At 56.6% G+C, this 12,428-nt stretch overlaps 1 protein-coding gene across 2 annotated transcripts; it reads right to left on the bottom strand.

The window, feature by feature from the left end:
• Nucleotides 1–976: 976 nt before the first annotated feature.
• RAB37 (RAB37, member RAS oncogene family) lies at nucleotides 977–8,458 on the bottom strand. 2 transcript variants are annotated; one of them, XM_055328901.1, is made up of 9 exons: nucleotides 8,366–8,458; nucleotides 5,980–6,090; nucleotides 4,872–4,913; nucleotides 4,337–4,403; nucleotides 4,193–4,245; nucleotides 3,537–3,602; nucleotides 2,903–2,959; nucleotides 2,750–2,826; nucleotides 977–2,557 (listed from the first exon to the last, which is right to left on the bottom strand). In XM_055328901.1, the coding sequence occupies exons 1-9, from the start codon at nucleotides 8,456–8,458 to the stop codon at nucleotides 2,452–2,454; spliced, it is 672 nt and encodes a 223-aa protein (XP_055184876.1). In that variant the 3' UTR covers nucleotides 977–2,451. The 2 variants fall into 2 exon arrangements, with proteins under 2 accessions (XP_055184876.1, XP_055184883.1); XM_055328908.1 differs by lacking the exon at nucleotides 5,980–6,090.
• Nucleotides 8,459–12,428: the final 3,970 nt, after the last annotated feature.

Here is a 12,428-nt window from a genome sequence, read left to right as displayed (position 1 = left end):
CGCGGCGCGAGAAGAAAGAGGGCTCAGGAAGTGGAAGTGTTTGTTAGCGAGCGGCCGGAGTTGGGGCGGGGGGCGGGGCGAGTTCCCGGTACTGGGCGGAGAGGCCCGTAGGCTCCTGGTTCTCCCTACCCTTGGCGGGGATCGGGGAGAGCCAACCCACGGATGAGGGACTCTGACGCTTTAACAACCTTTAGCTAAATTCTTGTGTGCACTTCTGTGCGGGGGTGGGGTGGGGGTGGGGGGGAGTGGGAGCGTCCGTTGCCAGGGAAACCACTCCAGCTCCGGGGCTGCAGGGTCCCAGAACCCTTACCCATAAGAACTAGGTCCCCCTCCTCCGGAACCTAACACAGTTGTTTGAATAACGATACTTTCCCGTTCGTGGACTTTGCATTGTTCAAGGACACGCTACCGGGGGTGCGGACTCTCATCCTCCCTGGGACAGTGTGAGGGCTCCCCAGGGAGCCCCAGCTTCCCGGGGCTGCCCACTGCAGACAGGCCACCTAGGACAAGGGTGTGAGCAGGGGCGTCAGCGTTCAGCTGGGGCATTGGAGGGCGGGGGGAGGCGGAGCTGAATCAGGTCACCAACCTCTGGGTACAGGGCAGAGCCCTGGATCTTTTTTCTTTTCTTTTCTTTTCTTTCTTTTCTTTTCTTTTCTTTCTTTTCTTTTCTTTTTTTCTTTTCTTTTCTTTTTTAGCCCTGGATATTTTCAGTAGAAACCAACAAACCCGAAATGAGACCTTAAGACAAACCTTTCAGCTCCTTGGAGATGAGAAAGGCTGGTCACCAGAAGTTGGGGAGCAGTTGGGGGCATTGAAAGATAAAGATCAATGATGTGGGCAGTCATTGATGGTTCTCCCAACATGCAATAACAATCCTTTCAATGTGATCTCCCCTGTCCCCTCCCCGGGGGGGGGGGGGCGCACCTCAGAGAAGCAGTCGATTTTACTTTTCCATATTCCGCAATTTACTTTGCAAATTCCGCAATTTCATTCTGAAAACACCACCGGATAGAGGCCCAGAGCTGCCCACGTGATTGGATTGCCTGCGACTTGCCTTGGGCCCCCAAAGAGCCCAGCAAGGTCAGGCTCCTCCCTGCTCCTCCTGGGAGAAGCCTCAGAGAGCTTCCTTATCAGGCTCAAGTTGGAGCTGCTGACTGTGCTCAGAGGGCAAGATTTCTGCCTTGAAAGCATATGCAGTGGCCTTAGAAATGTGCAGTGTGTACTTCTTTCTCTCCTTCAGGTCATGACCCACATGTCTCCTGTTCACCTTCATTTGCCGGGGTCAGAGTTCTGTGAGACAGGTGACCTTGGCCCCACAGAAACTTCTTGGTGTCTCTCTCTTCACCTGGTCTTACCTACATGACCTTGTTTTGGACACGTTGTATTGGTTTATCCAGAAATGGGTGACCTCTCATTCCCTAACCTGGCTCAGTGGGAGGGGACATAAAACAGTTTTGGTCTCTGTGTCTGTCCGAAGGGAAACGGCAGGAGTGGTCAGGAAGTAGGCAGCGCTTGGGTTTGGGGGGGAGGGGGTATGTGCGGGATGAGGTTTGCTGGGTTCTGCCTCCCACCTGTTCCAGGAGTCAGGGGTTTCTCCTTATCTGATTCTTAACTCAGTAGAAGCACTACAGCTATTTGAAGTAGCCTGTGGGGCTGCATATCTGCCAAAGTGTTGGGGCAGAAGAAAAAAATCTTTCCCTAGCTGTGACCTTAGGTGCCCAGGGGCACAAGCCAAAAGGTAGAGAAGACTAGGGATTTGGGGGGGGGGGGATGGAGGGGTTCCCCTGGGACCTGAGGTCCAAAGAACAGGAACCAAATGCTTTCAGTTTGTGGGTACACCTTTCAGAGTGGGGCTAGCCAGGCTAGAGGCAGCCAAACCGAAAGACCTAGCCTGTGCTACTCCTCTCTCCTCTACCCACAGAGCGGGGTCACTGTCCAATCTCCACATCGCTTATCTTCCCTGGGCGTTGGTCTGGCTCCCAGCACAAGGGCCCATCTTACCGGGGAAGACTGTTCCCTGGGTGCAGGAGGAAATAAAGCTGGAGTCTGCCTCTCCTGTCCAGCTGAGGTGAGGGTGGCAAGGGGTCACTTCCTGCCCTCCCACTGTAGAAGTGCATCACTGCCCTCTGGCGCTGAGCTGGAGAATGCCACCCTTGTCATGGCTAGGAGGGAGCCTCCGCCCCCAAGTCCTAGTGCCGAAGGCAAAAGGGCCACCAGGTCCCTGTCTTCCCTTTTTGCATTACATTATGTATCATTAAAATGAAATATTTACCCTCCCCCAGGATGCAGGGAAGCTACAGGAACTAGGGTAAGAGTGGGAATACAGCTCCCTCTTGGGAAGGGGCTGTGCCCTGGATCCCCCAACTCCCGGCTGCTTCAAAATACACCAGATCTGGAGGAGGAGGGTGCATCCGTGGGGGCCTCTGGAGCATCCTTTCAGCCCCTTGGGATTCATGAGAAGGAGCAGCAGCTGGGCTGTTTCTTCTGGGATTCCACAAAGTCTCGGATCTGGAAGCGGGGCCCATCAGGGTGCCACAAGGCTCTGTACTTCAGCTCCCTTGAAGAGGAAGAAGCAGTGGGCTGGGCAAGGAGTGAGGAACCACCCCCTGCCCACTCCCACAGCCTGGGGCTACTGGACCTAGAATGCACCATGCATGGGGGCAGGGGCTGGGCTAGGGGCCAGGCCCTACTGGATTCCCAGTTGGTGCCACCCTGCCCTGCACGGTTCCCTTCCTTGCTCAGCTCTTACTTGGCAATGGCCAGAAAGGCTAACTCCACATTCATGCCCGTCTTGGCGCTGGTCTCCATGAAGGGAACGCCGTACTCCTGCCAGGAGACAATGTCCTCAGGGCCAGCCTCTGGCTGTCCCCACCCCTCGTCCTGCTCCGGGGCGGTCACTTACCCTGGCTAGTGTCTCTCCATCCTCGGAACGGATCACCCTTTCATTGCTCACGTCGGCCTGTCAAGCCCAGGTGGGTCACTCTGGGGAAGGAGACCTCCACCCCAGCTGGTCCCTCTCCTGCCTGGACGGGCGCCCCAATCTGGCCTCAAGAGCAGCCCCTGCCTGCCCTCTGCTGGTGGCCTGTGGGACTGCGGGTGGTATCATTGGCTTGGAGCCTGGTTTGTGCCTTGTTGTGGCTGAGTTCCCCAGCTCCCAGCCAGAGGGGATCTCACTGGCCACTTGGGGAGATGGGAAACGTGGTGACCAGCCTCAGAGAGGTGACAGGAGCTGGGACTAACCCTTGCTAGTTTTAGCTCCTCCTTTGTGACCCTACTTACTATGATCTGATAGGGGCTGTGCAGCTGGGCATCCCTGGATCTCCCAGATGGCAGCTTGGGCTCTCCCTGGAGGGAGCCTTTTCCAAAACTTTAAGAGGGCAGATGAGATGGGTCGAAGCAGCCAAATAGGCCTGACCCTTGAACTGGAGTCTGGAAAGAATCCTTTGCTGGAAGGACATGCAGCTAACCCTCTGGGGCAGCTGTGGGGGCTTGCTTAGAGCTAGTGAGAGAGGAGGCGCAGGGATGGGCTCACTCACCTTGTTGCCGAGCAGCATGATCACTACATCCCTCTGGGCGTACTCATGAATCTCAGTGAGCCAGGCCTGTGGGAGAGGGTGAGCCGGGCCAGGTGGCACCTGAGAACCAGTCCTACCCTCCCTCCTTCTCCCTTGTCCTTCTTTTGCCCTGTCTGGTTTTCCTGGGCTACTGCCTGTCCCCCTGCATTCTTTTATCTGCCTCTGCGCTCTGGCCTATCGGGTCTTGATCAGTCTTCCTTACCAAACCCCAAGCACTGTAACTCCTCATTCTCTGGAAGATGGAGATGGCAAGAACAGAAAGTTCACTGTCTGCTAGAATCACTTTCTTTGCCACCTGGGGCGGGATGTATGGCTAGACTCCCCTGCTTGGGTTCTCCCCTTGGCCTCTGTGGGTGGGTAATTGTCACAAATTGCACTCAGGGATCACAGGGCTAAGCAGGTGGCACAGGCGCCCAGCAGCCTGCCTGGCCTTCATGTCCACGTGCCGACTAAATGCCCAGCAACAGCTTATTACATCTGAGTCATAGCTCAGGTGTTTTCAAATAGGCGGCAGTGGTCCACGCTCCACCCCCTCCCACAAAGCAGGAAGCAGTCCTAGCCTGCGGAGGCCCCGCCCCGCCTTGGCTGCTTATGGGTGGCATGTGAAGGGGACCTACCCGGATGTTGTCAAAGGAAGACTTGTTGGTGATGTCATAGAGCAGGAGCAAGGCTGTAGGGAGAGAGAGAGATCACACAGGGAACATGGAGCTGGGGCTGGGAAGGGTGGGTATCACAGGTGGGCTGGGGGCGGGGGGACTTACCCTGGGCATCTCGGTAATAAGCATGTGTGACACTGCGGAATCGCTCCTGCCCGGCTGTGTCCCAGATCTGGGAAGGGACAGACAGATGGTCAGAAGGCGGCTGTGGGCCCGAGCCATGCTGGGCGGAGGGAACCCACGTTGGAATAGGAGAGATGTGTGGGAAGGTACCCAGGGGCTTCTGAACATCTGATGTCCTAGACAGTGGTGCTATTGAGTTCACCAGCTCATCCAGGCTGCAGCGTCCTCCCTAGCCCAGGGGTTGGGGGCATCCAGTCTCCCAGAGCAGATGAGGCCTGGGAAACTGCAGAGGAGCTGGAGCAAGCCTAAGCTTGTCTGAAGGCCCGTTGAGCTGCCTTTGCTAGAAGAGAGGGTGGCTGGGGAATTGCTTTTTCTACAGACTTCAAAAGCCATTTCCTCTGGGCCCCACAGGAAATTGCCCCAGGCTGAGGGCAGGGCTGCAGGCCTCCTGCGGTTTGGGTGTAGAACTAGGGCAGCCACCTCCATCTTCCCCCCTCCCCTGTGGTTCTGGTCTCACCTGCAGCTTCACCCTCACACCATCCACGGTCACCACCTTGTTCTGAAAGAGACAAGGGCAGAGGGAGGGTGGATTTGGAAGGCAGGGGAGGCTTGGATTCTTGACATCCTACCGAGAAGCAGACATTCTGTCCTGGTGGCTGCCCTGGGTTAAAGGGGGTGCAATGAGCCCCAGAGACATCTCCAGCTGGATCATCCCTGCAGGGCAGCAGGACCCTGTCTCCAGAGACCCCTGATTGCAGAGTTCTTAGAGGGACTTCTGTGCTTTTCTTACAACATGCCGGGGCCAGAGGAGCCTGAGAACCCACCTGGCTCTCCCCAGACCTCAGCACAGGGCTGGTTCCTGGGGGCCCCTTGCCTCTTTCCCCACTTCCATCCATCTTCCCTGGAGCTCAGCCCCACCCTGCAGAACCCAGCCCTTAGAGGTAAGATGCCCCCCAGCATCCTGGGCACGGCAGAGGCTGGATCTGCAGGGTGGTCTTTCCTCTGGATGCTCACTAGTTCTCCTAAGTGAAGCTTCAGTTCCCTTTCTGTTGGGAGAGAGGCACCCAGCCTCTGCATAGCCTCTGTCCCCCCACCCCCCCAACCTGGGTGAGACCTTATTCTCCTGGACCTGTTGAGTAGAGAGTGGCAGAGTGCTACATCCCTGACGCAGATTGGTAAAGATGGGTTCCTCAAGATGACAGGGAGCCTGGTGAACCTGGCTCTTCAACCTAGCGCAGTGCTGTGCTTCCAGGAACTCCAGAAAGACCTGCGGGCCTCTGAGGCCTTGCCAGACGGGTCCAGCTCAGAAGGCAAAGAGCAAGGGTGCCCTAGGCCAGGAAACTCAGCTCACACTGTGGGATGTGTCTGCCCTGCTGTGGGGCAGACTTTTAAGACTCAATGTCTCATTGCTCATCATTTAGGTGGGCAGAGAGCCCCCCACCATGCCCAGACTCCTTGAACCTGGCCACCTCTGTGGTCCCAAGGGGAGCACCCCTGGTGCCCTCTGGGCAGTGAGCCACAGCAACTCTGAGGAGCCAGGGCGGGCAAGGAGAGGACAGCACACTGTGCCCAAGCTCTGGCCCCCCTGGCTTGCAGCTGGGAGCAGGAGCCTGCGGCCACCTCACCCTGAAGTCTATGCCGACGGTGGCTATGAAGTTTCCGGACAGGAAGGCCCCGTCTTTGAATTGGATCAGGAAACAGGTTTTGCCAACGCCTGAGTCTCCCAGAAGCATCACCTAGGAGATGGGGGCAGAGGCAGTTAATGGGGAGTTGGGGCAAATTTCTGGGTTTCCAGGAGAGAGACCCTGAAAAGAGGAGCAGAGGGCCAGGGAAGGATGCTGTCAGCACCGAGGGCTACCTGCTTCTGGAAAGTTCACCGTTCCCTTCACCTGCCTCTCCTCTCCACTCCTTGGCTCAGCTCATTTCTCAGGCCCTCCCTCTGACTCTTCTGTCCTTACCCAATTTCCTGGAAGCCTGTGTTCAGACCTCAGCACTCACAGGTCAGCAAATGGACTCAGTGGCCTCAAAGAACCACCCCTTCCAGAAGGGAAGTGTTAATATCATGGACAGGGATCACCACCCAAGGGAGGCTACAGGATCTGATAGGGGCGGGCACTGTTGTGTGCAAAGGCATATTCTAAAATTACCTCTGCTCTTGTTTTCCTTTCTTTTTTTGGTCACAACATTTATCTGGAAGTTTCTAATGACATTTTATGTTTATAAAAGGGTTGCATGAGGGGCACCTGGGTGGCTCAGTGGTTGAGTATCTGCTTTCAGCTCAGGTCATCATCTGGGGTCCTGGGATCAAGTCCCACATCAGGCTCCCCACGGGGAGCCTGCTTCTCCTTCTGCCTATGTCTCTGCCTCTCTCACTGTGTCTCTCATGAATAAATAAATAACATTTTTTAAAAAAAGGGTTGAATGAACTAGGGAGGGTTGAAATTTATACTGAAATTAGGAGACCACAAGTCTGATGTTCCTTCTGTAGAAAACTCCCAAGTGGGATGGATGGCTGCAAATTAGCATCCTTGGGCCACTGTAGAGGAATCTGGCCCAAGGAGCTCTTGCCAGGCTCCTCCCAGACTGGCCTGGACTCAGTCTCCTGCAGCTAAGCCAGGGGGCCCCCTCCACAGATGCTGCTTGACCCAGGGGAGATGGAGGGCTGGACGCTGGGGAGCCCTCTGGAGCCTGCACTGCTCCCTGGCTCCTGGGTCCTAGCCCTGGAGGGGAAGGGGGGAGAGAAGGAGGGGGGGAAAGGAGGGAGGGTGAGCTCCTGCATACTTTACAGATCACAGCTGCCTGGAACAAGATGCTCACCACCCATCCAGCCAGGCAATTCCACCAAACACAAACACCCGCCCATCCTTGCCACCTCCTAGGCAAACAGCCCAGCTGGCTTGTCAGGCCAGGAGGTCAGGCGGTCTCCACCAGCCTGGGGGCTGGCCCTTAGCAGCTCCCCCTCCCCTGAAAGCATAGGGGCCCATTTCCTGCCACCAGCCCACACAGGACGCCTATCTCAACGGCTCTGGGTGGGTGACTTGCAGAGTAGCTTCCCCTGAAACAATGAGGGTGGAGGCCCCAGATCCTAGTGAGAGTGAACCTGGGGTGGGGGTGGGGGAGGACACCAAGGCACAGGAAGAGGCAGGTCTCCTCCAAGGCCACGCAGCACAAGACAGGGCAGCCCCTCACTCATCCCCAGCGTTACAGAGGAAGAGTGGAAGCTCCCTCAAGGCCTCTTTCAGAGTTCCTGGTCCCAGCCTCCTCCGTGGGCCCAGAGGGGGGGCAGACAGACCAGTGTCCATCACTTTCCCTCACCTGCTTCTGTACAGGGCGGCCCTGCAGAGGAAATAGGCCCCAGAGAACTGACTTGAGCTCACCCACGGGGGACTTGTGACTAAGTCACAAGAATCTTAGGTTCAAAAAATTCTCAGGTGGGCCTGCACTTTGGTTAGCAACATCCTCCTGGAAGAAGGTGGGAGGCGATGGCTGAGGGGGCGGAAAGGAGAGGGGGTAGGGCTTGGGGGCAGCTGGGGACCTACAGAGCTCCAGGAGCCACCGAGAACTTAGCGGGGGGGGGGGGAGGCATGAGCCCCGCAACTGCGCTGCCACCAGGGGGTGTCCTCTCCTTAAGGAGAGGAGGTCGCCGGGCGTCCTTATAGCCTAGCATTTGGAGGTGCCTGTGCCCAATGGGGTTGGATGCTCAACCCATATGGAGAAACGCGGGCTTCCCGGGAGATCGTAGCAGCAGGGTGGGTTGGGTCCGCCTTGTGGGGAGTCACTCGTCCTTCCGACCTTCCTCTCCCCACCCTTGCTGAGCCAGCCCAGCTCTCGGACGTGGGCATGGAGCCAGGCGCAGTCTCCACCCTTCCTCCCTGCTCTGGGAGACCCGGCTCCCTGCAGACGCAGCCAGAAAGGGGCTCCGGGCGGGGTCTCGGGGCAAAGGGTGCGCGGAAGGGGTGGCCCTCAGAGCCGGCTGGGGAGTCCCCAGCGCTGGGCGCAGTGCCCACCCACCTTGCCCGTGACATCGTAGCTCGGACTGCAGGGCGGGGAGTGCTCGGGGGCCTCTCCATCCCGGGTGGCAGCGGCGCCCGACATGCCCGTCATGTCCCCTGGACCAGAGGTGAACTAGGGCTGGTGGCGGGCGAGGGACAGCGCAGGGACCGCCCCGCTCTAGGCTCCACCCAATCCTCCCACCCTCCACTGCCCGGTCCGGGACCCCGACAGGCTCCTCCCTCCGTCCCGCCGCCCCGACGGCACCTGCCGGGACAGGCTGCCTCGCGGGGGCGCGCGCGGCTGCAGAGACGGGCTGGGTCCCCCGGAGGAGCAGGTCCTGGAAATGCAGTCCGCCTGCAAGGGCCGCGTCCCGGGGACCCGCGCTCGGGCGCCCGGTTCTCGCTGCCGCTGCGCAGCGCGGTCCGCAGGCGGCGCCCCAGCCCCGGCCGGCGGCGCCCGACAGGTGTCCCCGCCGCCCCCCTCCGCCCCACGCGCGGCTGTGGGCTGGGGACGCCCCTGGGCAGCCCGGCGCTGTTTTTTTTTTTTTTTTAGATTTTTATTTATTTATGATAGTCACACACACACAGAGAGACAGAGAGAGAGAGAGAGAGAGAGAGAGAGAGAGAGAGGCAGAGACACAGGCAGAGGGAGAAGCAGGCTCCATGCAGGGAGCCCGACGTGGGATTCGATCCCGGGTCTCCAGGATCGCGCCCTGGGCCGAAGGCAGGCGCCAAACCGCTGCGCCACCCAGGGATCCCCAGGCGCTGTTTTTGAGACCAGGTTTGCAGCGTGAGGAAGGCGCTCAGGCACTTTTGCTTATGCTAATCACCCCAGCACGACCTCATCTGAATATCATTTTATTTACCCACCGGAATTCGCCTCGCCATACATAGACACTGCGGGTTTTCACGGCCCCTGGCGGGTGCTAGGACTTTGACCCTTTCTAGTGGAGATCAGCTCTCATTTCTCCCCGACCTGTTGGGCCGCGCCCAGAATGACCCATCCTGGGAAAGCCTAGTCCCCCCATCTCCCCACTTCCCAATCTAGGCGCTCCTGAAGGCAAGGCTGACCCTATTCACACGTGGCCCTGGGCTCCTGGCACTGAGCGGGCCTTAAATATTTGCTATTAAATGAATTCATGAAGTGGCGCATCATTTTGAGCAGACTCTCCAGGACATCCCAGGTGACATCGCAGGTGACTGAGTGGGCGTGTGTCCTGGGTTGCCCCTATTAGGCGACAGGGGCTCTGTTGCGAGGGACAACCATTCACTTACTGTCGTCCCAGCGTTCTATACAAGCACACACAACAGACAGTGGCATTACAAAGGAATGGATAAAGGGCATGTAGGCCAAGAGGGGATCTGCACCTCTTTACTTAGGTGTTGGGGGGTAATGGGCAAGGGACAGGTGTGGCTTATAGGAGGTATAGGCCTGGTGGGGACTGTGTGTACACCTGCCTCTAGCCCTGTGATTTTGGCATCAGCTGGAGCTATTTTCTGGCACTGGGCCTGCCGTAGCCTTGTCTGTACGTAGGGTGGGCCTCAGAGAGCCATCTATGGGAGCGGAGAAGCTGTACAGTACTCTGCAGATGTGCACTGTTGCCTGCTATTTAGAGGCCAGGGTCTCTTGCTGCAAATAACGCCCCAGCCCATTCAGTGTCCCAGGCACTGAGCTCCTGAGTGCTTACATTGGAACCCTGCAGGGGCAACAGTTTTTAGAACGAGAGGCCGAGGAGCTATGAGAGAGAGGAGGTGACATGGCCCTTGACCCCTTTCCACTGCAAAGCACACTGTTATGGGTTACATTATGTTCCTCAAAACATCTGTTGAAATCCTAGCTCCTAGTTCCTCAGAATGTGACTTTATTTGGAAGTGGCGTTGTTGCTCATGGGACTAGTTAAGGTGAAGTCATACAGGAATAGGGTAAGCCCTTAATCCAATATGACTGGTGTCCTCAGAGGAGGAGGAGGAGCGGACACACAGGGAGAAGATGGCCCTGTGAAGACAGAGAGATTGGGGTGGTGCATCTACAAACCAAGGATTACTGGGAGCCACCAAAAGCTGGGAGAGGCAAGGAAGGAGCCCCTCCTAGAGCCTGCAGAGGGAAGTGTGGGCTTCTAATTTTCAGCTGGAATTTGTGTTGTCAGCTCAACCAAGACCCTCCTTTGTCCTGTGGTAGATTTGGGAGAACCAGGCCTGTCCTGTGTCAGCCTGCTTCAGGCTCAGTTTGACTACATAACTTTCTTCCTTCTTAGAGGCAAGATGCCTCACTTTTCTTACCAGGCTAGTGGCAAAATTTGGAGGTCCCACCTCTATGCATCTGGGGAGTATGGATCAGAGCTTTCCCATTCACATCCACCCCACTGTCTTCCCTCTGAGTTTGACTGGTGGAAGGATGGGCATGGAATGGCTGGAGGGAGAAGGCTGGTAGCCGTAAGGGCCCCTTACGACCTCATATGCTGAGGGGCAGACTGGGTATGGGCTCATGGTGGGGGATGCCTGGCATGGCAGCCTCGTTCAAGGCCTCAGGAATTGTTTGGGCAACTGTGTTCTCCTGGGACTCAGTCCTGCCTTTCCCAGCATTCTGTTGGCCGGTCATGGGAGAACCCTGGGTACCAGTGTCTCAGCTTGGATTCTAGGCCCTGGGATACACGCTTTCATTTCTGCTTTATCTGAATCTCTGTCCATCACGAGTCATTGCCTTCCTTGCTGTGACCCAACAGGGAAGCCCAGTTTCTGGGGTTCCCCTGTCTCTTCCCACCAGTATGGTGCTGCTGCGTCCCAGCCCTGGGTCTGGTCCCACAGACCCTGCGCTCTCAGGAGATCCAGAGTGCTTTAACCCTTGACCTGCAGCTCCCTAAGAACCACACAACGGTGTTAAATTTGAACTGTGCTTAGCATTTGAAGCTATTTTTTTGCCTTTCCACATTCTTCTTGCGTTGGAAGGTGGACCTGAGCAATACGTATCAAAATATTCTTTCTAGTTTCAGTTGTGTTCAGCCAATGGGGAGTCCTGGGAGGAGATATGGGAGCAGGAGGAGAGTAAGGAAGGAGGGAGCTGACTTGCTGGGTCAGCTAGCTCCCAGGAGGATTACTATGAGTTGCTGTGTTTCTCCTCTGAGGGTCACAGCTCCTGCCAGCCAGCCCTCTCCATGCAGCCTTTTGTCCCTGGGCTCTGGCAGTGGTTCCTTCCTCTCATTTTTTTTTTTTTTTTTTTTTTTTTAGGGCTAAGGCTGGAATGGAGGGTCTGTGCTATGCATGGGCACTGCCTCATATCCCCTGGTTCTCCAACACCCTGCCTCCACCGTGGTAAGTAGTCTTCTTATTAAACTTTCATGAATGATCCAATGTGGACATCCATCTGTTTCACCTGTTTCCTGCTGGGACCCTGACAGAGACACACCAGGGCTCCAGAATCTGGAGGTACTTACTGTGAATCCTATGCCCACGGTGGCCGAGAAGGAGCCTGGGATGAACTTGCCCTGGTCGAACTGAACCAGCAGAGATGTCTTCCCCACGCCACTGTCACCCACCAGAATGGTCTGCAATGGAGCAAGAAAGGGTCTGTGGTGTGAACTGGGCTTCTGAGATGTGGTTGTGGCTGTGGGAGTGGGCTCCTTCTAAACACACACGTGCGCACACACACAGAAGTGCACACATACGTGCACACTAAAGTCACTAAAGAGGCATGAAAGCATAGAAGGAAACTTGTTTTGCCTTATGTTTTTTGTTTTGTTTTTAAGATTTTATTTATTAATTCACAAGAGACACACAGAGAGGCAGAGACACAAGCAGAGCGAGATGCAGGTTCCCTGCAGGGGCCTGATGTGGGACTCGATCCCCGGATCCTGGAATCACGACCCAAGCTGAAGGCAGACGCTAAACCACTGAGCCACCCAGGCATCCCGTTTCACCCCATGTTAATGGACATCTGAGGTGACCATGAGAACTTGCCTCTTAGACTTCCAATCACAGGGTCATAACTGACTGAGGCCCCTCTGTGTGCTCTGAGTCCTCCAATAGGTATGTTTGCACCCAGGCCATCCTTCTCATGGGCAGTTTCCAACCAAAGGCAGAGTGTG

This window comes from Nyctereutes procyonoides, unplaced genomic scaffold (assembly GCF_905146905.1).
Source record: "Nyctereutes procyonoides isolate TBG_1078 unplaced genomic scaffold, NYPRO_anot_genome, whole genome shotgun sequence".
In the NCBI taxonomy this organism is placed as follows: Eukaryota; Metazoa; Chordata; class Mammalia; order Carnivora; family Canidae; genus Nyctereutes; species Nyctereutes procyonoides.
This window is presented reverse-complemented; position numbering and strand designations above follow the sequence as displayed.